Here is a 27,284-nt window from a genome sequence, read left to right as displayed (position 1 = left end):
CCGAAGATCAAGTAACTCCTGTGGACAGTGAACCTGTCCAACAAGAAGAAAAAACAACCATCTTTAAAGGGACTCCAACCTCACTCCAGAAGCCCAAGTCTAAAACTACTCTGCGCCCGACGACCCTGGCCCATGTCCAGAGGAACAGACCAGCCCTGAGAGGAACCCCAGGCGATTCCGACCAAGTGTCCACCCTGGGCTGACCTCTCCACCCCTCCACGACAGCGCCTCCAGAGGGAATCCCGAATATCCCCCTGACCGCGACTGCCCGGGACAAGGATATCTGACACCTGGAGAAGCACTGCACCCGCAGCCCCCAGACTAGAGAGAAACCAAACACTGGTGCGGCAGTGACCAGCAGGCGGCCCTCCTCCCTGTAAAAATAATCAAGTACACTGTTCCCAAAGAAAGAAAACAAACAGAGACACAGGGGGGCTCTGATGTCAGGAGCGAAGAAAGCCCTCACTGTAGGAAAGTACCATCTTGCCTGGCATGTTACCCCCATTTTCACTGTATGTATGTTTGTTTTTGCCTATGGGTCACTGGGATCCTACCAGGCAGGACGCCAGTGCTCATAATGTATGCCCTATATGTGTTTCCTGTGTGGTGCCTAACTATCACTGAGGCTCTGCTAACCAGAACCTCTGTGTTTATGCTCTCTCTTTGCTTTAAAATTGTCACTGCAGGCTAGGCTAGTGACTAATTTGACCAATTCTCATTGGCACACTGGAACACCCTTATAATTCCCTTGTATATGGTACCTAGGTACCCAGGGTATTGGGGTTCCAGGAGATCCCTATGGGCAGCAGCATTTCTTTTGCCACCCGTAGGGAGCTCAGACAATTCCACTGCAGCCTGAGTGAAATAACGTCCACGTTATTTCACAGCCATTTTCACTGCACATAAGTAACTTATAAGTCACCTATATGTCTAACCTTCACTTGGTGAAGGTTAGGTGCCAAGTTACTTAGCATGTGGGCACCCTGGCACTAGCCAAGGTGCCCCCACATTGTTCAGGGCTAATTCCCCGGACTTTGTGAGTGCGCGGACACCATTACACGCGTGCACTACAAATATTTCAATACCTATATGTAGCGTCACAATGGTAACTCCGAACATGGCCATGTAACATGTCTAGGATCATGGAATTGTCACCCCCAATACCATTCTGGTATTGGGGGAACAATTCCATGCATCCCCGGGTCTCTAGCACAGAACCCGGGTACTGCCAAACTGCCTTTCAGGGGTCTCCACTGCAGCCGCTACTGCTGCCAACCCCTCAGACAAGATTCTGCCTCCCTGGGGCCTGGGCAGCGTGGTCCCAGGAAGTCAGAACAAAGGAGTTCCTCTGAGAGAGGGTGTTACACCCTCTCCCTTTGGAAATAGGTGTGAAGGGCTGGGGATAAGTAGCCTCCCCCAGCCTCTGGAAATGCTTTGATGGGCACAGATGGTGCCCATCTCTGCATAAGGCGGTCTACACGGTTCAGGGATCCCCCAGCCATGCTCTGGCGCAAAACTGGACAAAGGAAAGGAGAGTGGCCACTCCCCTGACCAGCACCTCCATGGGGAGGTGCCCAGAGCTCCACCAGTGTGTCCCAGACCTCTGCCATCTTGGATTCAGAGGTGTTGGGGCACAATGGACACCTCTGAGTGGCCAGTGCTAGCAAGGGACATCAGAGACCCCTCCTGATAGGTGGTTACATCTCTTAGTAGCCAAGCCTCCTTTCTCAGTAGCCAAACCTCCTTTTTTCACTATTTAGGGTCTCTCCTCTGGGCTATTCCTCAGATAACGAATGCAAGAGCTCACAAGAGTTCCTCTGCACTTCCCTCTTCGACTTCTGCCAAGGATCGACCGCTGACTGCTCCAGGACGCCTGCAAAACCGCAACAAAGTAGCAAGACGACTACCAGCAACATTGTAGCACCTCATCCTGCCGGCTTTCTCAACTGTTTCCTGGTGGTGCATGCTCTGAGGGCTGTCTGCCTTCACCCTGCACTGGAAGCAAAGAAGAAATCTCCTGTGGGTAGACGGAATCTTCCCCGTGCCAACGCAGGCACCAATCTTCTGCATCACCGGTCCTCTGGGTCCCCTCTCATCCTGACGAGCGTGGTCCCTGGAACACAGGAGCTGGGTCCAAGTGTCTCCCACAGTCCAGTGGCCCTTCTGTCCAAATTCGGTGGAGGTAAGTCCTTGCCTCCCCACGACAGACAGCAAACCTGTGTACTGCGTGATTTGCAGCTGCTCCGGCTTCTGTGCACTTTTCCAGGACTTCCTTTGTGCACAGCCTAGCCTGGGTCCCTAGCACTCCGTGCTGCATTGCCCAACTCGCTGAGTTGGACTCCGACGTCATGGGACCCTCCTTTGTGACTCTGAGTCGACCGCTGTCCTCAGATCTTCTAAGTGACTGTTCAGGTACTTCTGCGGGTGCTGCCTGCTTCTGTGGGGGCTCTCTGAGTTGCTGAGCACCTCCTCTGTCTCCTCCTCCAAGGGGCAATATCCTGGTCCTTCCTGGTCCCCAGCAACACCCAAAATCCTCAACTGCGACTCTTGCAGCTAGCAAGGCTTGTTTGCGGTATTTCTGCGTGGAAACACTTTTGCATCCTCCAGCACGCCGTGGGACATCTTCTGACCAAAGGAGAAGTTCCTGGCACCTTCCGTTGTTGCAGAATCTTCAGCTTCTTCCACCCGGAGGCCGCCCTTTTGCACCTTCATCCGGGGTTTAGTGGGCTCCTGCCCCCCTGGACACTTGCGTGACTCTTGGACTTGGTCCCCTTCTTTTACAGGACCTCAGGTCCAGGAATCCATCTTCAGTTCTTTGGTAGCAGTTGTGGTTCTTGCAGAATCCCCTATCACGACTATACTGTCTTTCTGGGGTAGTAGGGTAACTGTATTCCTACTTTTCAGGGTCTTGGGGTGGGGTATTTTGGACACCCTTACTGTTTTCTCACAGTCCCAGCGACCATCTACAACCTCCCATAGGCCTGGGGTCCATTCGTGATTCGCATTCCACTTCTGGAATATATGGTTTGTGTTGCCCCTAGGCCTATGTCTACCTATTGCATCCTATTGTGATTCGACATTGTTTGCACTACTTTTCTTACTGTTACTTACCTGTTTTGGATTTGTGTACATATAGGGGGTCATTCTAACTCTGGCGGGCGGCGGAGGCCGCCCGCCAGAGTTCCCCCGACAGAACACCGCTCCGCGGTCCGAAGACCGCCGTGGTGATTCTGTGTTTCCAGCTGGGCTGGCGGGCGACCGCCAGAAGGCCGCCCGCCAGCCCAGCGGGAAACCCCTTCCCACGAGGAAGCCGGCTCCGAATGGAGCTGGCGGAGTGGGAAGGGTGCGACGGGTGCAGTTGCACCCGTCGCGAATTTCAGTGTCTGCTAAGCAGACACTGAAATTCTTTGTGGGGCCCCCAGGGGCCCCACGACACCCCATACCGCCATCCTGTTCCTGGCGGCCGAACCGCCAGGAACAGGATGGCGGTATGGGGTGTCGGAATCCCCATGGCGATGGAGGATTCCTTAGGGCAGCGGAAAACCGGCAGGAGACCGCCGGTTTTCCCTTTCTGACCGCGGCCAAACCGCCGCGGTCAGAATGCCCTCAGGAGCACCGCCAGCCTGTTGGCGGTGCTCCCGCCGACCCCGGCCCCCATAGTTTGTGTATATTACTTACCTCCCAAGTGAGGGTATCCTCTGAGATACTTTTGGCATATTGTCACTAAAATAAAGTACCTTTATTTTTAGTAACTCTGAGTATTGTGTTTTCTTATGATATTGTGCTATATGATAGTGGTATAGTAGGAGCTATGCATGTCTCCTAGTTCAGCCTAAGCTGCTTTGCCATAGCTACCTCTAACAGCCTAAGCTGCTAGAAACACCTCTATTCTACTAATAAGGGATAACTGGACCTGGCACAAGGTCTAAGTACCACAAGGTACCCACTATAAGCCAGGCCAGCCTCCTAAACTCATGCATCCATTAGGATGTCAAGCATTATCACTGGGCCAGCTCCTCGTCAGACCGGCGCTGCAATGTCTGACGGGCACCCCTTTTGAAAAAAGGGGTGCTTTTAGCCGGAGATCTAATTAACTTGTGCTGGAAATGAGTATGTTGTAATGAACATTGAAACATTAATCTTAGCCAAGACCTTCCTCTGATCTATTAAATTATGTTTTAGGTTTAGAGTTATTTGTAACCTCCTTGTTTGTGCTCTCCTCACTATGTTCATTACAGCATACTCATTTCCGGCACAAGTTAATTAGATCTACGGTTGTTGGTGCTGAGTGCTTGCGGTTATCTTGAACCCCCAGTGGTGGGCTACCTATGCCCCAGAGATTGAACCCATAAGTTTGTTACTCACCTGAAAAACTGTACCTTAATTACCTCCCCCAGGAAATGTTGAAAATCGCAGTGTCCACTTTTAAAATAGCTTTTTGCGGGGGGCGCTAGGGGGTGCCGAGCAAGATGGTCGCACTTCTGTGAGGCTCCGGCGGCCCAGACCAGCAATCCGTCATTATCCTGCCCAAAACTTAAGTGCTGGGGCCGGGGCCTGGCGGGTGGGGTGCATGCTGGTGCTGGTCCTCCATTATTCAGAGCGGTTCTCGGCGGGACGCCGCTGAATGCTGGTGAAAACGGGGAGGGTTGTCGGACGGGCCTGCAAGTGCTGAGCTTCGTGCTTAGGCAGTAAAGGGCGGAACCATAGGCCCGAGAGAGCGACGGCAGTGATGCAACGCTGAGGCTTGTTAGGCCTGGCGGAGCGGGCTGTGAAGACTTTGCTGAGACTTTGGAGGTGAGGAGCGCCTGGGCCCGGGAGGCGGCACGAGCACTGGGACAATGATGGAATAACTGCACTCTAAGATAATAAGATAATTGACAATAGCTCCGGGACACTTGCAGGGGCTGTTCCCCCCCTCCGGGCCCTGTATCGTTCTGCTACTGCTGCGTACCCCTATCCTGTGGCAGACAGGTCTCTCTCTCGGATACAACTCAGAAGTGGGTACTGGAAGAAGGCTCATAGTGATCTGCACCTGGGAGTACGATGGGTAGATCTGACGCGAAGCAACAGAAATTGCAATTCGGGGCAAAGAGGCAGGCAGGGACGCCTCTGGAGCAAATGGGGGGTGATTTGCCGCTCCACCCCCCCTCGGGGTGAACAATCCGACCTAGGCGAAATGAAGGTGCTCCTGCTCACCATGCAGTCCAGCCGGTCTTCAATAGATGGTAAAATGGACACTATTACCACAAGACTCGATCTGCTTACTGCTGGATTAGAGAAACAGTCAGGGCGGATAACAGAAGCTGAACAGGGAATCTCCAATGTAGAGGACGCTATGCAGAAAAGACATGAACAATGCATACAGATGGATAAACTCCTGAAAGTCATTGCACTTAAAAATGAAGATTTGGAAGCTAGGTCTAGGCGGAATAACATACGCATAGTGGGTATACCAGAATCAACAAATACTGGCCGAATGAAGCAATTTGTGGAGCGGCTGCTCATTGCATTGTTTGGGGACGAGGCTTTTTCATGACTTCTGGTAGTAGGAAGAGCGCACAGGTCTCTGATGGCTAGACCTCCACCCGGTGCTCCGCCTAGGCTGATTATTGCTCGTCTCCTTAACTATAGGGACAGAGATAATGCACGCGACTGAGCAGAGAAAAACACCCTCTGCAGTTTGAGGGTAATGCACTGTCGATATACTCTGATTTCACTGTAGCGGTCCAGGAGGCTAGAAAAAAGTTGCAGCAGTAAAGCAGAAACTACGGCAGGCTGACATACTGTATGCTGTGCTATACCCGGCGAGGCTGAAGATCACTCATAGGGGCAAGGTTGTGATTTTCACTGCTCTCCAACAGGTACATGACTATTTAAAGCGGGCCCGTGAGAGAGAGACATTGAGAGATCCTGAGAAGGGCCCTCCGGACTCTCCCTCCACTCTATCCGATCAAGACTGCCGCTGCTTCTCATATCAGTGTAAATCACCCCTGGAGATGGGGCACAAATGTGCTCCTAGTGGCGTACATAGATGACTGTGTTTCTATGAAAGGCTCCGGTGTGTGCCCCCCTCGGCGGGCTGGAGGGCGCTAGCACCACTGGGCAAACATATCTACCCTGGCACCCCCCCTTGATACCTGGGGGTTGTCGTGACAGCCCTCTAGATGACCTACCACCGGGAAATCCCCATCTAATCTTGTGTGAAATGTTGAATTGGTTTTGTTTTGTTGTATGTGTGAGTGGTGTAGGGAGGGACATTCGGGATTGGGCCACTGAGGTGGGTGGAGGGGAGGGTGAGGAAGGTTATTGTTTGCTCTGAGCTGCACTGTTGTATATCCATTGGATGCCTGGCGTTATATTGGTCTCCCTTCAGCAGGCCGCGCACTCGTCAGATCATGGCAACTTATCTTGCTGATTCCACATGACGGCACCTAGGGTCACGGCTCGCGGATTACCAGATGGGCACACACTGTGCTGCTTAACGTGGAATGTCAGGGGACTAGGAGATCCTCACAAACGACGTCACGTTCTGGCGCATTTGGAACGGCACGGGATACACATTGCACTCCTGCAGGAGACACACTTTACGCCTGGTAGGCGAGTCGTATTTGTGGATCGCTGGTCTATATATAGTCAGCATTCCGCTTACTCTTCATACTCCAGGGGCACAACCTCTACTACACGCCGGCGAGGCTTCATCTTCACAACCTCTGTGCTACTGACAATTGTGACAGATGTGGGGAGGGAGGGGCTCACTTTCTCCACCTGGCCTGGTCGTGCCCGGGGGTGCTGGAGTATTGGGGGGAGGTGGAGAGGGCACTGTCTATTATGATAGCCACACAGCTGACACTCACGCCGCTGATCGCGCTCCTGGGATACACTGAGAAGATCGCCCAAGGCAATCGTAGATATCTTGGTTTCGCTCTCTTATTGGCTAAGCGGAGGGTTGCGTGCCGATGGGGCAGAGGCAGGGCTCCTAAGTTCAAGGACTGGCTGTCTGACTTAGTATATGGTAGGATGCAGTTGGAGACATATGCCGAGATGCAGCTGCCCGCGTCCCGCCCTAGAGATATCTGGGCCCCATTGGATGCATTTCTGCTTGAACAGTCAGATCAGTTTGCTGATAGGATCCCTGCGGGGTCTCTCCTGGGAGATACGGGACCACTAGGATGGGGGGACCTTGAGGCTAGAGACAGCGCGTAGAGCGCGTAGAGCGCGTGTACCTTGTGCATGTAGGGGTGGGGTCTCTGGCGAGGGTGTGATGTGAGCACGTTGTTAAACTCCTGTATGATCCTTCTATGGGGGGGTTGATTGACGTCGGCTGAACACTCCCACTTCTGGGAGCGATGTTAAGACATACTTACGCCATAAGAATGGGGTGCGGCTCAGAAGAGTTGTTTTACGATGAATGTTTTGTATATGTTTGGCTCCCTATTATGGAACATGATGCACCTTTTGGAAAATCAATTAAAAAAAAATATAGCTTTTTGCCATTTTAAAGAAAACTCTGTACATTGTTGATTCCATTCAAAGTTCTAAGTATTACTATGCAAAGTACCTTTCATTTAATGTACTTACCTGATAAATGAATCTTTTTCTATATAAAAACCTATTGGTCTGGAGTTAAGTCATTGAGTGTGTGTTTTCACTTATTGCTTGTGTGTGTACAACAAATGCTTAACACTACCCTCTGATAAGCCTAACTGCTCAACCACACTACCACAAATAGAGCATTGGTATTAGCTATTATTGCCTCTGTCAAACCCCTTCGGGAACCTCTGGACTCTGTTCACACTATATCTCATTTTGATATAGTAGATACAGAGCCAGCTCCCTACAGATGGGCATTCTGGACTATGTATATGTAGTACGCAATGGATTCTAGGAGTGAGGCAATCTGGTGAGCCAATGGTTTGGGAAAAGAGTGCTTTTTAGTGGATTGCATTTTTCTGGAATAGAGGACACACTCTCCTCCGAAAGACACACACTTTTGATTTTTGGGTCTATTTTAGCTCCCTAATATGTGAGACACTGGATTGGCTTTCATATTGACTGGTCCATGTTGATCTGAAAGCCTAGTTTTCTTAGCAGATTTTCTGTAGTTTGGAAGACTCCCATGGTTATCCGAGTACCCGCCTTTATATCGAGATATTGGTAAACACATACACATCTTCTCCGACTGGCTTCAACAACTACTGTGCACTTTGAGACTGTTCAGGGAGCAGACTTCATCCCGAATCGTAGGACAGTGTATTTACTGGTAGTGATCCCCTCCCACTATGAATTTAAGGATTTCCCTGTGTTGATTCCAGACTGGGATGTGAAAATAGGCATCCTGGAGATCTACAGAACACAGCCAATCGCTCTTTTTGTGTGTGGGAAAATTAATGGAGGACCAGCACCCTGGATTATTTCTTTCAGGATTAATTTGTTAATAAACCACAGTTCTAAAATTGGTCAGATTTGTTGTTTTTTTAGTATCAAGAAGAAGTATCTTAAGTACACTTCTTTAATTTTTTGACATCATGGAATCTTTCCTCTTGCTCAATTTGATAATAGGGCGTGTGACTTGTTTTTTTTATGCTAGCAACTGACGTCTTAATGAATGCTTCGGGGAATATACAGTAAAACACGAGTCTTCAAAGAACTGACCATGGCAGGGTCATTTCACAGACAGTGAAACTGAAACCCATAAGTGTGCATTCGGGAGCGTTAAGATGTAGAGTCAATCTTTTATTTGTGTAAAGGTTTTCAAAAGATTTGTTCAACGTATTACCTATTGAGTAACTTCATCTTGAATAAGTTACAGGCTGCAAGTTTAACAGTGAGTGACAAATGATTTAGTCATTTTTCAAGGACACCCTTGGTTGCAGATTATGACATCATATTGTTAAAGGTCGAAATAGAGGAGCAGGCACGCACGTATGCATTGAGTCTCGATGTTTTTATTTGGTTCGAAGACAAGGCATTGGAATTCAACAGAATAAACATAACCAAAGCATAAGCCAACAGGTCTGGCTTATTTATGGCACATGCATAAACTCTACAGATGGATATGTAGGCATACATAACATACAAACAGGCAAGATGTACACCTGCATACACCTCACAAACTGACACACTTAGACAGGTTGCATACGTTGCCCACACAGGCACCTTACTTATGTGAGCATGGAGCCCTGTATGCACAGTATTTGTGGCCATGTATAGTATGCATTCTGTCTGTGTGCCAGTTTGTGCTGTGTGTGCATGTATTACACTGCAAGGTGATGGTGGCTTTACCAATGCGAGTTTCCAACGGAACAAAATCCCCCTTATTACACTATTTACAGATACTTCAAGTACACTACTAGTAGGAAGCGTATTAAATTTGAAATACTCAATTGTACATGTTGAGATACCCATAAATTTAAGTCCTGGTGGGTGCTCATCATTTTAGCAATATCAATTCTAATGAAACTCCGGGAAGAATGACTAATGGTCCCACCAACAGCTTACACTTAAAGCTGTTTGCCTTACTGTAAAAACAAGCATTAGTATTGAAAAGGAACACAGAGCTATAAAACAAAACAAATAAATGAGTAAATGTTCATACCGCTTCTCTTTTCAAATTCATGTTCATTTCCTCCATGTTAGTATCGGAGTGTCCATGAACTGAACGACCATGAATGTAGTACCCAAAACATTTGTGTGATAACAGAAAAACAGATATCTGCAAGGTAAGGAAGAGAAAATAAGTTTATTTTCTAAGTTCTGTACTACAGTGTTGTATATAATTTGCTAATCTGGTGTCAACCCATTTCAAGCAAAAAATGTAAACAAACCATCTTCACAAGTTAATTACAATATATGCCTATGAAATTACCTGACTCATGATCGACAACTAATTAGAATCAGAAATCCTAAATGCGTTCATTATCAAGAACATAGCTGCATGGCTCTGCTAGTCATGACCAAATTACACCTTGGGTCTGCTGAAGCACCTGCCTCTCAAAAGTGCCTTTGTAGATGCACCCAAACAGTAAAATATAAATACTACCTCCCTCATACCTGCTTTACATTTCTGCCTCATTTTTTGGTGGTGCAGCATGTGAGGGTGAAAGCATTTTATTTTGACCACTGATGTAATCTGAGGCCATACGTTGAGCCTCTGGATAACAAGTACTTTGAGGTTGCACATTTTGGGTGTTCTGATAATTTTATTTAAATCAATTCTCCAAACATTAAATTGAGCGCTACTCTTTCTGTTCACTTTGTTTGCATTATAAAGAGTAGTCAAGCCAGGGAAACAGAAACCCGTGCTCATCCTTTACAATTTTGTTAGCCTTTGAAAAGAGAACATAAATGAAATACCTGATCCTTTACCAGGAAGTCCATTTTGGAATACCAATGCCAAACCACATTCACTTAAGCAAGTGTTAAACATGACAACCTTAGGGTGGGCGTCCCCCCCACTTTTGCCTCACTCCATTTCCTGATCTCTTTTTTGCTGGCTTTAAGACTCATAGCACTGATAACCAGTGCTAAAGTGCATGAACCCTCTTCCCTAAATCACAGTAACTTTGGCTTAACTCCCAATTGGAATATTTAATTTACTTATAAGTCCATAGTAGAGTGCACACAGTATGGGGCTGGGAGGCCAGATTGGAGGAAAGGAGGACTCAATTTCCATGCCAGGCCCGGGGGATATATATATATAAATATCCAACCCAAATGGTCTAAAATAGCGAGGCACTCAACTGCTGGTGCACGTGGAGGGTTTTGGACCATAACCCTTATTAATCATAATTTGATTATAGTCATTGATAGTTCAATCCAATATTATTCGTACATCATGTTAAAAGGAATACGTGCATCAATTACATTCAGCATATTTTTTCAAACAGGAACGCCTCAGTTGCTTGGAGTCTGGGTGCTGTGACAAGGATTTCAAATATACAACAGTTTGCCACAGAGAGAAAGAACTGGTAAAAAGGAAATTACGGAAAAACCTGTTTGAAAAAAGATGCTGAATGTAATTGATGCAAACATGATGTACGAATAATATTGGATTGAACTATCAATGACTATAATAAAATTATTGAATTAAGGAATCGTGTTAATAGCAATCACGTTTGAATATCTTACAGGTGAGAGACATGTGACTATTAATTCCAGAATGCAATATAAATAGTGTGATGGCAGGAAGGAACAGATGATACGACTTGAGAAAGACATGGTTGTCGAAACGCGTCATGGGGTATGAAAATCTGTCTGAATAAATGAAACTGTCATGGAGCCCCCAGGAGTGCAGTGCCTTTTTTGTGTGATGATGATATATATATATATATATATATGACGGTGAGATGCTTTGCATGTTCTAAGTGGCTGGGGCTAAGATAGGCATCCATAGTGGGCAATTCTTATGGTATGCCAGGCTGTCACAGGAGGCGCATGTCACATGGAAGGGGTTGTCTACTAGACTCTTAAAGAACAAGTTACTTATCAGACTGGATTTAGAAAATGTTGAGCAGTACCTCTGCACAAAGGTAGGTGGCATTGTTCAGCTCCGCGTCTGCAGTGCCCATGCAGGTGCCCATATAGGCACTACCTCAGCATGCTAACATCACTTTCTTTTGTGACTATTTCTGCGGCAAAAACATGGAGCGACGTAAAAACCAATGTTACTGTTATGACCAGTGTGTACACTAACAGAATACTTTGGATGAAGAGGCCAGTTCGCCGCGCAGTGTGGATGAGAGGATCGGTAAGGAATCAACTGTTAGAGACGCTACCAGAAAAAGCATTACCTTAGGTAAGTAACTTGTTCTGATAGAGCAAGTCTGTTATGACTAACTGCAGATTCCTCACCTTAGAACAGATACCCAAGCAATATCCCCCAGTAGGTGGGTCTGCGAACTGGCTTATTACAAAAAGTCCAGGAGGACTGCAAAATGCCAGTCTTAATGCACCTGACTGTCCAAGAAATTGTGTTTTATGAATGTATATATTGAGGCCCACGTAGCAGCTTGGCAGATATCAATTAAAAGTACCCTAACTAAAGAGTAGCAGATCCTAATGCAGAGTGCAATCCATCAAGAGATAGTCCACTTCTGCACAGCCTTGCCCTTTTTCGCTCCTGTGGTACCAATGAAGAGCTGATCATCCACCCAATAGCATTAGGTGCGATCAATATAAAATAAAAGAGCTCTCTTTGGGTCCAGGTGATGGAGTGTCTGCACTTATCTGGAGGGTGAGGCGAAAAATGTCGGCAAAGTGACACTGGCTGAAATGAAGAGGGAAGATAATCTTTGTCAGGAAGGAGGCCCGTGTCTGAAGGACCAATCTGTCAAGGAAAAGGCTGGTGTAGGAAAGGTGTACTGACAGAGCATGAAGCTCGCTGACTCTCCTGGTTGAAGTAATGGCCACTAAGAAGACTGTTTTGAGATTCAAGAGCCGTACAGGACAGCTGTGTAGTGGTTCAAAGGGAGAACACATTAGAAACGTAAAGACTAGATTGAGGTCCCACAAGGAAATCACATAGGGATTAGGAGGGAACAAGTGAGGTAAACCTTTCAGGAAACGAGTCACAACAGGTGACATAAGCAGGGAAGGTTAGTCCAGCAACCAACTCCGAAATGACTGACAAGCAACCTTTAACAGTGCCAAGGGAAAGATGAAACAAACCACATCACCTCTGATAGTGGTGCAAAAGGGGGTCCAGACAATGTGTGGAGCACCAGGCAACAAACGTATCCCAACGGCAGGCATATACCATGCTGGTGGAGGGACGCCTGGCTGCCAGGATGATATCACAGAACTTGGGAGGAAGATTGAAAACCCTCAACTGCCACCTCTCAATCGCCTTACAAGAAGATGGAGAGTGCACAGGTTTGGTGCTGGACCCAGCCCTGCTTCTTTGAAGACGCCCTCCCGCAGAGGTAGCCTGGTCAAAGAACCAATGGTCATGCTCAGGGGTTCGGAATACCACACTCTCAATGCTCAATTCAGAGGACTTTGGCCCAGTCGGTCCTCATGTTCTTCGGAACTCAGGGCAGGAGTGGAATCATCTGAAAGGTTTACAATAGTCTAATTTCCATTCTAACTGGAATGCATCCCCAAGGGAGAGTCGCTTTGGAAATTCTAACATGCAGAAGTGCTGACATTGCGCATTCTCGGCAGTGGCAAACTCACTGAGCCAAAGTTCTCCCCATTCCTGGAAGACAACTCACTCCACCTTCAGGAGTAGCTGCCATTTGTGATCCACAAGTCACAGACAGCTACATTTGTCCTCTCTGGCATTCAAAAAGCCTGCCAGGTGTTGTGCAAACCAGGAAAATGTCCTGGCCCTCCTGCCAAGTTCAGAGGCGCAGAGCCTCCTGCCACAGGAGGCACAACCAACACTTGAACCAGCTTTCCACTGATGGATAGAAAGAAGGCTTTCAATGTCAAAAGGATTGGTCTCAGATGCAGATTGATATGAAGAATGGAATCCCAAACCTCCGAAGATGAGCTGCAACCACTGCAATCACTTTTGTGAGCAACCGAGGGGCATTTGTGAGGCAGAAGGGGAGCAAAGCAAACTGAAAATGCCCGTGGCTCACTGTGAACTTCAAGTAACGCCTGCAGGCTTGCCGGACAGGAATGTGAAAACAAGCATCCTGTAAATCCTAGCCTCCAGTGCAGACAAGACCTGAGCCAGGGCGAGCACTTTGAATTTCTCTTTCTGCAGAAAAGCGTTGAGAGGATGTAGATTTAGACTAGCACAAAGTCCTCCATCCTTTTTCAGCCTCAGAAAGTAGCAGCAGTAGTAACCACAGCCTATTTCTGGTGAAGGAATTCTCTTGATGGCTCCTTTGGCCAAAAGAGCCTGCACTTCCAGACTGAGAAAAAAAGAGGTGATCTTCCATCAGATGTTCTTAGGATAGTGGCAAAGGCAGAGGAGTTTGCACAAATGGGAGGGGGCATACCCCTTTCACACTTAAGCACCCACTTGTCGGAAGTAATTGAAGACAATTGGGGCAGGTGGTGTCTGAACCTGCCCCCAAGGGGATAGTGGTGCTGGATGGCAGGTGAACCAAATATGCTTAGAGGCAGCGGCTGCCAGTGGAGTGGGGGACTAGACCGCATGCTGGGCCTAGCTCCTGCATCGTTTATGGGATCCGTGGCCCCATCGATTAAATGACTGGGCAGGCTGTTGAACCACCGGATACGGCTGGTATAGTTAGCACCCATAAGTGCCCTGATTGAGTAAATGGTAGGGGCGAAAGGACTGCTGCTGAGAACCAGGCAGATAGAGAAAGCCTGAGAGATGTAGCAAAAACCCATCTCTCTCAAAAGGTGTGTCCGATATATCAGCAAATAGGCTTGAGCTTTTGAAGGGTATGTTAATCTGGGATGCCTCAACATCCCCCAGGAACCCAGTGGATTGCAACCAGGTATGACAAATCCAGCCCGCATCTGATGGTGAACTTTGATGCATCCTGGCACTCCATGAGGGCTTGTTGAGGATAGCGTAACGGTCCAAGAGGCTTGCCCTGTTCACCAACTGCAAGGCTAGGGTGGAGGAAGAAAAAACACTCCTCCCACAGATGTCCTGCCACTTAGATTTCGTGGCCCCTGGGATGGAAGGGAGCGCATTTCAGTTGATTTTAGAGGCTCATGCCTGCACAATCAGGCTTTCGGAGTTGGAAAAAGGGGGCGTTGTTAAGAGAGGAATGATAGGTGTCCTCGGGTGGGACAATGGCATCAGGCTTTCATGCAGTGCACAGGAGCCCAGTGGAAGGTTTAGCCCAGCCCCTCATGAGAACGTTGGTGGGGCTTCATAGAAGAGGAGCAAGGGCTCAGCCAAGCCAGCTCCTAGGTGAAGCCCCTCAGTCAAGAAGTTGGTTTTGACCTCGACTGCTGGCAGCTGCAGATTAAGGATCTCCGCTGCCCTGCGCGTCACGGTGGTGAAAGATACATTGCTAGAGAGCGAAGGCGATCGTCAGTGGGAACAGTTTTGGGAAAAGCACTGAGATCTGCCTCAGGAGTGGGAACTGAAAACAGCATGGAGTCCTCTTCTGCCTTGCCGCTAGGAGCTTAATTGCCTGCTTGCGAATTGCCATGGGGTGCATAAACTTTTTAAACAGCATGGAGACTTCTTCTGCCTTGCCGCCAGAAGCTTCATTGCCTGCTTGCAAATCCCCATAGGGTGCAAAACTTGCACTCTGCATAGGCCTTGCAGTTGTGACTCAAACCCAGGCACTAGAGGCCAACCTAATGGGGATTACACACAGATGTATGCCTGTGACATTCCATGCAAGATTTAAACCCTGTAGGTTTTGAAGGGGATATGTCCCTAGAGCAATGGGAGCAACAGCTCAAAAACAGTCAAGGTCAGAAAAGATGGTCAAAACATTACAGAGGTACCTCTCCGGATTCATGCTGTTGGCATGGAAAGTAAGGAACTGATGTCAGCACTCTACGAAGGTGCCTTAATGGCCCTGCAACATCATTTCCAATGCTGACGCAAAGCCAAACGAAACCACCTACCAGTGTGCCGAGGTACTGCTCAAGATGTTCTGGATCCGGTCTGATGCTTGGGGAATATTGTAAGATAAGGAATCTGCAGTTAGAAATCTATCAGAAATTTGGAACCCTAAAAGCAAATATTAGAATGAAACTAGAATGCACTACAGCCTACTTATGCTATTAATTGCAACCCTGAGTGGAAAAGCAGTAGATAAAGGGGCATATGAGGCGAATATATTGCAAAGGCTAGCACAATGCTACGAGAGCTGTTTGCTATCCATCTAAAGCCACGTTACGGTCACCCATAGGGTCTTTGACCTTTCAATTTTTAAGAGTATTAAGAGGTATTCAACAACTAAAGCACTCAGGGTCTATGGGAGGATTCTAAAGCTGCGACAGAATATCTTGCAAAAGAGCAAATTAAACAATAAGGTAAACAAACACCATTTAATTACTCTGCAAATGGCGTAGAGTGAACAACCAAAATATAGACCAAACAGTATCCTCCCAACGCTCAAAAATGGCAGTAAAAGACTAGGAACTGTACTTTCTAATAAACTGTTCACAATACTTGCATCTCAAAACTGAAGTATCAAGTACAATTGAAAAAACAAATGAAGTACAGTTTGGAACTACAACTTGAGCCTTTGCAACTCCTCACTAAGATCATAATGCATAGAAATCATAATATTTAGCTGTTACTGAAAGAGGCAGGCCTCTTAAAATTACTGTAAATATACTATTATTATTTTTACCACAGCTTGAAGTGGTCTATTGTTATCACCAAAACAGAAAAAGAAGGGCTAATCTGGTGGGAGATTTTATAATTGGTCCTGTGCAAAGTACCCCCATATAAATAACAAAAGAAATGGATGCACAGTTCCACAGTGGAGGTGACTGATCTCTACCCAGTCTGAGAGCGATCAATAGATCCCTGAGAGTATCCAAAATTGGGAACAAGAGCCCTCACTCGCCATTTAGTGACATGCTTCATCATCAGGCTTTGCTCCTCGTCAGGCGAGCACTGCAATGCCTGACAGGCCCCTCAAGGGTGCTCTTTTCCGGAGATCTTTTAAAAATATTTGCCTGTGGTGAATGCAGTAATGTGGGATTGGTGAAATAGACTGGTAAAATTGACTAGAGGGACCATATAATTAAATGTTTATTGAAAATGTGAACCACTGTCAAGGTGAAAAACAAAAAAAGTAAAGGGAGAATAAGAATAATGTCTGTGTTTCCCTATTCAAATTTGGTGTCTTGTGTCAAAAGACCCTATATTCTAGGGGTTTTGGTTTGTAGGGTAGGCTGAGTCTCTACCGGATAAGGCATTACTGTAGGTAAGTGAGTTGTTCATCTGATAGAGACCTCTAGTTACAGATTCCTTACCTTAGAATAGATACCCAAGCAATACCTCCCACCGGAGGTGGGTCTGCAAACCACCTTCACATGAGGAAGACCTGCAGGAATGAACAGGCAAATGCCCATCCCAACAGACCTGACTGTCCAGGCACAAGTGCTTTGTGAACATGTGTAAAAAAGCCAACGTTGCTGCCTGGCAGATGTCTGGGTCCACAACTCTGCGTGCTAACACATTGGTCACAGCCTGTGCTCGGGTGGAGTGAGCACGCAATTGCTCAGGGGGTTGCTTCTCAGCCAATGCGTAGAAAATCTTGATACAGAGCACAAGCCATCTGGTGATGGCCTGCTTTTGTACGCCCCAACCTTTTTTAGCTCCGACATATCCTATCAAGAATTGGTCACCCACCAGGGACTCTTATTTGTCCAAGGCAGAACGACAACGCTAATTCTGGGTCCAGGCTGTGAAGTCACTCCTCTTCCTTGGAAGGATATGGCAGAGCGTAAAAAGTAGGCAGAGTGATGGATTGATCTACATGTAAGGGAGGGTCCAACTTCGAAATAAAAGAAGCTCTAATATGAAGCACCAGCTTGTCTGGGTAGATGTTCAAATAAGGAGGCATGAACGATAAAGCTGGAAGCTTACTGACCTTCCATGCAGATGTGATAGCCAAAACGAAGGCCATTTTGATAGTAAGGTGCATCAGTGGACAATAGTGTAAAGGCTCAAAGGAAGTGCATGTAAGAAAATTGAGAAGGAGATTTAAGTCCCACTGGGGGACAACGAAAGGGGAAGATGGAAACATATGTTGCAAACCTTTTAAGTACCTATTTACAATTGGGGATCTGAAGTAGAATGGCTGATCAGGCAACAGCAGAAAGGTAGCCCTTAAGAGAACCCAGAGCACAGCCCTGTGTTCTGCTTAGCTTCAAACAAAGAGAGAACAAGGCTAAAGAATGCAAAGAATGCAGCACTCTTAGGCTGAGTAATGAATTTATTAAGGCATTTCCCAGGTCTCAAATGCGGGCATGCAAAAATATTACTGTGAACATTTAGCGTGAATACAGCAAAACACGTGCAGATACTAAAATAATCACAGCAGTTGAATAATAATAAGCAGAAAACGTGCAACATATCAACAATGAATATGTATGCAGTGAATATATACATATTGATGGACGCAAGGATGGAAGCTGCATATTTAAGAATTAAAAATGCATCACCATGGGGATCGAGTCCAACATCATCCTTGTCAACGTCAAGCTGTAGAACTCTGGACAGCTGAGACAGGAGAAATATTACCCAATGGGACTCTGATTTTTCGAACAGTGCATCCACTCTCAAAATGAGTTCCTTCTGCCTCAGCGCCAAGTTTCCCCACCTTACATACCTTAAACAAATCTAAGAGGAAGATTCTGGTAACCTCCCCCCTCCCTGCAAGCAAGTTGTGAAATTCAAGCACTGGCTGTACTTGGTCTGTGTTTAAAACACACAAAAGAATTGGCCAGACCCCAATGTGCATTTCCAAGACCGAGTCTTACCCTTCTCTGCTATAAACAATCTCATCCTAGTTCATCCTAGTCCTAGCTATCATCGTCACCATCCCCCACAATGTGTTCGCTTCTCTGGTGAGAAGAGCAAAAACACGTTCAATATAGAAAACAAGCTGTGCATGGAAAAATGCCTGTGCCACCAATGTGATGGCATTTGAAGCTAAGCACAAAATGCAGACAGTGGTCAAGATGGAATTGGTGGTTAAATACAGATAGCATTACACTCCACCTTTGACCAGTGACTTTCATAACATACTGGTCTAAAAGTAACCCTTTTTGGTTTAAACATTTTAAGTAGGTTAGGTATGCATTGTACACAACAACACAGCATTATTATAATACAAATCACTATAAGTATTCCACCTAAAATATTGCATAACTGGCCAAAATAGTGTAGCCAGTTAAATAACCATTCCCACCATCCTTTGTTAACATCTTGTCTTACTCCTTTCACCAATTCAAGTAAAGCATCAATATGAGACTGGATCGATTTAGAGTGGTCTGACAGATTAAAACAGCATATTTCCTCAAACTCTGAGCTGCCGTGGTCATTCTTCAAGAGCAAGCAGTCAATAGCTGCCCTGTTTTGCAATGCAGCTTTTCTAGTGCCTCGTATATCAAGGAGTAGTTCAGTTAATGCGATGGATGTGTGATGGATTTTCTTAACCATCAAAGATGCTAACTTGTTAATAACTCGAGTATTATAAACAGCTAATCCTGGAACTCCTACTATAGAAATGCTTAAACACACATATTCTGATTTAGATAATACCTGAATTTCAGAGACATAGTTTTCACTTAATTGAACTGTTTCCCTTGGGCCGTGAGTATGTACAGAGTGAAATGGAAACATGATGAGTCCTAACCGTGTAAAAACACACGGTCTACCTGTTATATTGGAAAGAATGTATGTATAAATAGTATTTCCACAAGAGAACAACCACCCCAGTGGTAGTTTGAGATGCTTGATGTGGCTAGCAGCAGTCACAATATGTTGGCAAGACATGCTATTGTCCCATATTCTTACATGTGTTATTGTTTCTATGTTGACACAGTACTTGTTGTTACCATGGGATCTCTTGAGGAGACCCCAATGTTGTAAGTTGTGATGGACATCACCAGTAGTAATATTGTAAGTAATCACATGGGTTAGGCTATCCCATTTCTCATCCATTACCTCTTGGCAAAACATGCAGTATTCATATAAGGGGAAGTGTGACAACACCTCACCTTCTTGAACTGCTCCATCTTTGCTGGTGGCATTGAAGATTTGCAGCAAAACGCTGGCAGGAGTTGGTATGGCAACCAAACAGGTTGATATGACACCAACAGTACTTTTCATACTAGACGTGCATGAATCCAATCTGTTGAGCACAGCTCGTGCCAGATGGGTCCAAACATTTTCAGTCAGGTGCAGTAAAGGTGTCCATTGGCGAGGGCGATCAATCATTTTGGAGCTGAGGACTTTCGGGCTCACACGCACACACCCAAAGGGAGACCACAAAGAACAGACAGCACAAAGACACCTCATAGTATAAACTGTAAAAGAGACAAGTATGACCTTTCTTGCAAATAGCATTTATCAGCTGGTACATGTTCCCACTTGTCCTTTCCTAGTTTCATGATTATTAAGATGTTGTCCTTGCCCTTCGCAATAAATTCTGCTGGTTCAGGAGGATGATTTGGGGATTCTACCCGCATCTTAGCACAAGGGTGTTTGTCAGATGAGTCAAAAACCTCCCTCCCCACACTCTGTAAGAAAGGGATGGGGCACTCCCCTTTTTCACTATTCCTCCATACACTGGAATTATTACAATTTGAGCAATTCTATTACCAGGTTGTATTAGCAAGTCAGTGTCTCCACTATTCAAAAGAATAGTTTTTAATTCTCTTTGGTAGTCTGCATTGATCACTCCCCCAAGACCTGAATATCTTTGAGTGTCAACCCAGATCTGGGAGCAATCAATCTGAAATGCTCCGGGGAAATCTGTATTCCAAGACCTGTTTCAAGAAGCGCCATTTCTCTTAGGTTTCATTAGTAAGTGTTTAAGGCATGTAGATCAAGACCTGCAGATTCTGGTGTTGCTCAGTAAGGAGCTAAAGCTCCTGGTTTTATTTACAAATACACGATGGTGTTGATCGCTACTTGGGGTTGTATCTGCAATGCTGGGGTCAACATTCGCATTAAAGGGGTCTCTGCATTTGTCATTGGTCTGTTAATAAAAATTTGGAGGGCTTCATTTAAATGCTCTCCCCAGTTTCTCAAAGTTCCATCTGATAATTTTCACAATTGAGCTTTCAGTAAGCCGTTAATTCTCTCATTCAGTCCCGCAGCTTGTGTATAATATGGAAAATGATAAATCAACTCAATATTGTGTTGTGAGCAATATTCTTGCACCAAGTTTCCTATGAAACGTGTCCTGTTGTCACTCTGGACTTGGAGTGGGACTCCGTAATACAACATTAACAAGTCCAGAGTTTTGATGGTGTTAAACTGAGTGGCATGTTTGCAAGGGACAGCAATCAGGTAACCAGAATAAGTGTCCACTACTGTGCAAGCGTATTGACACCTGTGACTAGTCAGTAGTGGCTCAATGTAATCAATCTGCCATATCTGCCCTGGCAACTTCCCTCTACCCAACGGACCTTTGACAGTTTACGGGACAAATCTCTGTTGTGTATGTGTGTTGACAAATAGAACGCTGCTGGATCACTGTTTTTATCATATCTTTGAGAATGTGCATCCCTCTAATCTCTGCCCACCTGTTAGTGGCCCTCTCTCTCCAGATGTCCACATTTTTGGTGCACCCACTTAGCCATTCCCACCAAGTCAAAATCCTGTGTCACCACTTTTGCCTCTGAGATTTTGGTTTTGTCATCTGCAAGGGAATTAAACCATCGTTCTAGTGAGCCAGTGAGACAGTGGGCATCTACATGATACACTTTAACAGTACTTTGCGCTAGCATTTCCCAAATTTCTTGCCACAACTCTTTGCCCTACACCGATAGACCAAGAATCAGTATAATTGTGACAGGTCACAGGCAATTCTTGTTTCAGTGCCTGATATCCAGTTTACAATTCTGTATATTGACTACTCTTCCATTCTCTTGTAGTAGATAGCAACTTCTTAGTGACTGGGTTATATGACACTGCTCCCCCCCCCCATACTTGGCTGAAACATTGGTAAACCACAAAAGCTTTGTATCCTTAGGGGACAAGGATTCAAATGGCTCACCCCACCTCAATGGTGACTCTTATCTCTAGTACCTCCTGACCCTCTCATCATCCTGCATGGGGGCCTGTGCCACCTGTTCATGCAGGGCTGCTGTCCCTGCCGGTCCCACTTGGGCCTTGTCCTGTATGTACCAGTTCCACCAGATTATATTGGCCTCTCGTGCATGTCCTATCCGGTGAGTTTTAGGTGAACTCATCACCCACTGCATTATTAGAATATCAGGTCTCAGAATCACATTATGAGCTAGCGTAATTTGCTCAGTATCCACTAGAGCCCAGTAATATGCAAGTAACTGTTTCTCAAAGGGAGTATATCGCTCTCCAATGTCTGGTAGCTTTTTGGTCCAGAAACCCAGGGGCACCCTCTTTTTCCCCTGTTTGTGCCACATGCTCCAATTTGCATATTGCCCCTGAATGGTTACATGTAACTCAATGTCTCCGTCCTGTACTGGCCATAAGTCTGAAGCCTGCTGAATCGCCTCCTTTGTCCAGTCAAACGCACACTGCCGCTGCTCTCCACATTCAAACTCATTTTTCTTTCTTGTCACTTTATACTAAGGTACCAAACACTGACTCAAGTGAGGAATATGCTGTCTCCAAAAACCAAAAAGACCAATGTCGCTGAGTCTCCTGCTTATTACGGGGAGTGGCATATTCTCATATCTTTTGTTTTAAATGCGGCAATACCTCTCTCTGTCCCCGATTCCACTGAATTCCTAGAAACTTCACATTCAGAGAGAGTTCTTGTGTCTTATCTGAATTAATTATCCACCCCTTGCTCTGTAAGAGTCCCTCAACCCTATCCAACTGAGTCTGCACTTGTTCTTGTGTCTCTCACTGAATCATCATATCATCAATATAATGAGACAATTGCACCCCTGGAATGACCAATACTTCATCCATGTGTTCTGCCATCAGCCGGTGACAGATGGTGGGACTATGTATAGACCCTTGGGGGAGTATTAACATTCGGAATTGTCTGCTATTCCACGAGAAAGCAAACTGCTCCTGACTCTCACGGGCCAATGGTATAGAAAAGAAAGCATTGGCAATATCAATGGTTGCATACCAGGTCCCTTTATGTTTTTGTATTTTCTCAATCAAAGTGATGGTGACTGCAGCAGTCAAAGGGGATGTATATTTGATCAATTCACTGTAATCAGTAGTCATTCTATAACACCCATCCAGTCGGCGCACAGGCCACAGCGGATTGTTCCATTCAGTGGTGACTGGAGTCACCACACCTGCCTCCATGAACACCTGTATAGTCTCAGTTATTTCCTCATGCCCTACCGGAATTCGGTTTTGTTCCAGACAAACCACCTTGGTTGCTGGGGGCACCTTCAATGGGGGTATCTTCAGATCACCCACCCTCGCTGCTGCCTCTGAGATGTATAGCTTTGATCCAAACTTATAACAACCATCATACAAGTACAAAGTCATCCCATTCAGAATGTCAATTCCCAGTATATAGTCTAGGAGGGGCACAATCAAAACAGTATATTCTCTTTTTGCCGTTCTCCCTTTTTTCATTTGAACTGTAGTCTGAACAGCAGGAATTTGCTTCGGCCCAACCCTGTGATGGTGTAGTGCTGACCTGTAAACTTTTTTGGATTTCCATAAATTAAAGAGGCCTCCGCTCTCATGTCCTGACCCTTTGAACTTTTTTAGGTTGAGCACAGCATTGTGCAAGCGCTGCTTTTCCGTGTTAGTATGCATCTGGGCTTTTAACCACGCTCACTGCACGCCTATCACTATCACTCGTTCATGGGCTTGCTTTTCAAAAATTCTTTGTTTTCCTTGATAACTCCTTTACGTTTGTCTCTCCTTATGGCGGTTTTGTTACTACCTTGGCCATCGACCCTGTTACATGGATAACTGCACTATTGCCAATAACTTCGAATGCGAGCTAACTTCTTTTACCTTTTGTCTCTATCCTTCCCACTCACAGCGGCGCTTTGAATCGGCTCACTTATGTCAACTGTTTTACTTTTAGTTTGTGTGGCAAGAAAGTTCCAGTTAGACATTTACAACGCTAATAGCTCTAACTCAAGCAAACGCGAGACCTATTGCATTGCAAATGCTTATTGTGCTTCCAGTGAATTTCTAAATCAACTTGGGGTCTGTTATCTTTGCGAGTCCATCCCTGTCCTGGAGCTTGGCCTGTTTCCTAATCTGATTTAAACCAGTCAACTTTTGCCCAACTCAGGTCTGGATCCATACTCTCATATTTGCGAGCAAATTCCTCTCTTTCGTGGTTTTCAGCAGTTAACCAATCGCTGTCTAACTCTTCCTCCTCTTTTCCTCATGAAGAAAAATTTTTCTCCCTCTCTTTTACTTCCTCCTGCATCTGTGGCTGGCCCCACTTCATTTGTTTTTTATCCTGCTTATTCACTTTCCTGCTGCCCTCATTTCTGTCCAGCCCTCGCTTATCGTACATCTCCCACAAACTTTTGCTATCTATCCCATCAATCTGCTCCTTGTTGACACCATCCTTCAGTAATACCATAAACATGTCTCTCCTAAATACTCTATTATCTGTGCGACCCTCAGACATCAAGGCTTTCTCAGGTTTTGTCCAGTCTCCTAACTTGCGAACTGCCTCCAGAACATCTTTCAATACCTGCCCTGTCTGATTAATTAGCAGAGCCATTATAACCTGCTAGTAAGCTGAAGGAACAAGGCAAATAATTTTATTTCGCACTGACACAGAGAGAGGTTTGTCTAACAGATGGTGAGCATCACCCAGGAAAACAGCAGTTTTCATTCCCTCCTCCTTAAATCTCTGCATTGCATTTCTTAAGGTTTACCAGGGCTTGTCATTTTTGTGGCCAGCCTGGTTCTGTAGGATACTTATGGTTACACCCATGACTGCTAGCTGCAGCAGGGTGATCTGCTGGTTACCCCGATAACCCCTAAACTGCTCCTGTATTATGGGGTCAGAGCTAAGAGTACAAACCTTAGGAGCATCTCCTATACCTAACATTACTCCAGAGGCTCCTGTGTCAAATAATCACACCATCCATGTGAGTAATGTTCCCCACATCTCTACTTGAGTCTGTCTATGATATCACTGACTTCCTGTTGTGTATAATCTTTTAGGGAGTGTATCTCAACCCCCTCTGGTTTTGTGGGGTGCCATGTATTATTTCTGTCTAAATATAGGCATTGCACAAACTACTTTCCGTTCATCTGGCTCAAGTTTCTCCCCACCTTTTTTTTAACTGACTCATTACTGGAATCGGAAAAATCTGTGGAATCCAAGATATTAGCATCCCAGATTTCTGGATCCCAATTTAACCCTGCTTTAGCAATAGCTAACTGTCTTTTGATTGACTCCACCCTTACGTTTAAGATATCTGTATTGGGCAACGCAAACAGCTGCCTTTTCAGTGACAGATTGATAAGTATCCGCTTTGTCTTGTAGTAACTTATTCTGATAAGACAGCATGGTTACGTTATTTTTAGCTTCAACTAGCTGCCTCTCTAATTGATAGTTTTCTTGTGCTAACTGTACATACCTTTAATGCATTTTTCTATAAGCAGATAACAGGATCTAGCCCCGTCTGCCAAAAATAGATAAATCTCATTCCCCTTCTACTGCCACTTTCTGGTAAACAGAGTAAAACTGTTTTTGGCTCAGCATCGATAAGACATCCGTCCCAGTTTTCACATAATCCTGCTGCACAAGACCATTCATTCGCAAGAACATCAAGGGTGCTTTTTCCCACCCTGGTATGTCAACTGGAGCCTGGGAAGCCACCTCTGACTTTTTGGCAACACTTTTTACCTTTACATCTTTCACTTCGTATCCTGCAAACAACTATGCCAAATTTTTCTGCTTAGCTTCAAACTAATAGGGAACGAGGCTGAAGAATGCAGCACTCTTAGTCTGAGTAATTAATGTATTAAGGCACTTCCCAGGTCTCAAACGAGGGCATACAAAAATATTAATGTGAGCATTTAACTTGAATGCAGCAAAACATGTGCAGATACTAAAATAATCACAGCTGTTGAATAATAATTAGCAGAAAAAGTGCAATATATCAACAATGAATATATATGCAGTGAATATCTTCATGCATGTACACAGCAAAGCTAGATAATTAAGAATTAAAAATGCATCACTATGGGGATCAAGTCCAACATCATCCTCAGTGCCAGGTTTCCCCACCTTACATACCTTAAACAAACCTAAAAGGAAGGTTCTGGTAACCTTCTCCCTGCCTGCAAGCAAGCTGTGAAGTTCAAGCATTGGCTATACTTGGTCTGTGTTGAAAACACACAAACAAATTGGCCAGATCCCATTGTGCATTGCCAAGACAGAGCCGTACCCTTCTCTGCTATAAATATTCTCATCCTGGTACACTCTTATCACCATCACATCCCCAGTTCAATATAGAAAACAAGCTGTGCATGTAAAAATAAATACGCCACTGATTTGACGGCATTTGAAGCTAAGCTAAGCACAAAATGGAGTCAGTGGTCAAGATGGAGTCAGTGGTTAAATACAGATAGCATTAAACCCTGCACGGTAAGGGAAGGAATAAAACAATAACTTTAGAAGGGGAATCAATCTGTGTTTCTGTGCACCATGCCAAAAATATTCCTTAACAGCAGGCATATACCGCCTTGGTGGAGGGATGCTTGGCTGCCAAATTAACATAACAGACTTTGGGAAGAAGGTTATAAACTGTCAATTGCCACCGCTCAATCTCCACGTCTGAAGGCGAAGAGTGGACAGGTTTAGGTGAAGACCCTCCCCTGCTGCTACAACAAATGATCCTCCTGAAAAGGAAGCTTGATTAGAGGACCGATCGCCGTGCTCAACAGCTCAGGATACCAAACTATAAGTGCCCAGAATGGCACCCCAAGAATGACTTGCACCCGGTTGTACCTGATCTTCTTGAGAACTCTGGACAGGAGTGGTACAAGACAGAAAGGCACACCATACAGGAGGGCCTGAGCTCCGCTCAAGAAGAAAAGTGTCTCCGAGCAAGAGTCGCCTTGGAAACCCCAGCGAGTAGAACCACTGACATTTTGAGCTCTCGTGGTGGGAAACAGATCTAACTAAGGTTCTACACACTGCTGAAAGAGAACCTGCAGCACCTTGGCTGAGTTTGTATGGTCTGGCATTCAGAGAGCTCACCAGATGTTTAACCACTAGGAATATGTCCTGACATTCCAGCCAAGTGCAGGGATGCAGGTCCTATTGACAAAGGGTCCACAACCCCACCCTGCCCTAATTGTTGCAATAGTACATGGCAGTGGTGCTGTCTGTGAACATCTTCACTAGCCTTCCTTTGATGGAGGGTAGAAAAGCTTTCAATAAAAGTGAGGTCGCATGGAGTTCCAACAGGTTGATGTTGAGACTTAATTCCCCCAGAGATGAAAGAGTCCTCTGACCTCTACCTCTCCCAGATGGCTGCCCCATCCCAGGAGTGATGCATCTGTCACTACTGTCAGATCTAGTTGGGGAAAGGAGAGGAGTCTGCCACTGACCGAATCAAGGTTCGTTCGCCACCACTGCAGGTCGTTTGCAGTACCCTCCAAGATCTAAACCATGCCAGAGAGGTCCTCTTGATGCTGCACCCACTAGAACTTCAGGTTCCACCGCAGAGCCTGCATGTGCCAGTAAGCATGTGTC

The 27,284-nt window shown here is 45.7% G+C and overlaps 1 protein-coding gene across 2 annotated transcripts in view; it reads right to left on the bottom strand.

Moving 5' to 3' along the window:
* The window catches only part of TMEM67 (transmembrane protein 67), a 663,651-nt gene that overhangs the window by 180,855 nt on the left and 455,512 nt on the right, over positions 1-27,284 (bottom strand). For both annotated transcript variants that reach the window (XM_069220469.1, XM_069220470.1), the window contains exon 23: positions 9,596-9,712. In XM_069220469.1, the coding sequence (XP_069076570.1) occupies positions 9,596-9,712 (117 nt within the window). The remainder of the gene's footprint in view (positions 1-9,595; positions 9,713-27,284) is intronic.

Source organism: Pleurodeles waltl, chromosome 2_2 (genome assembly GCF_031143425.1).
Source record: "Pleurodeles waltl isolate 20211129_DDA chromosome 2_2, aPleWal1.hap1.20221129, whole genome shotgun sequence".
NCBI classification, from domain to species: Eukaryota; Metazoa; Chordata; class Amphibia; order Caudata; family Salamandridae; genus Pleurodeles; species Pleurodeles waltl.
This window is presented reverse-complemented; position numbering and strand designations above follow the sequence as displayed.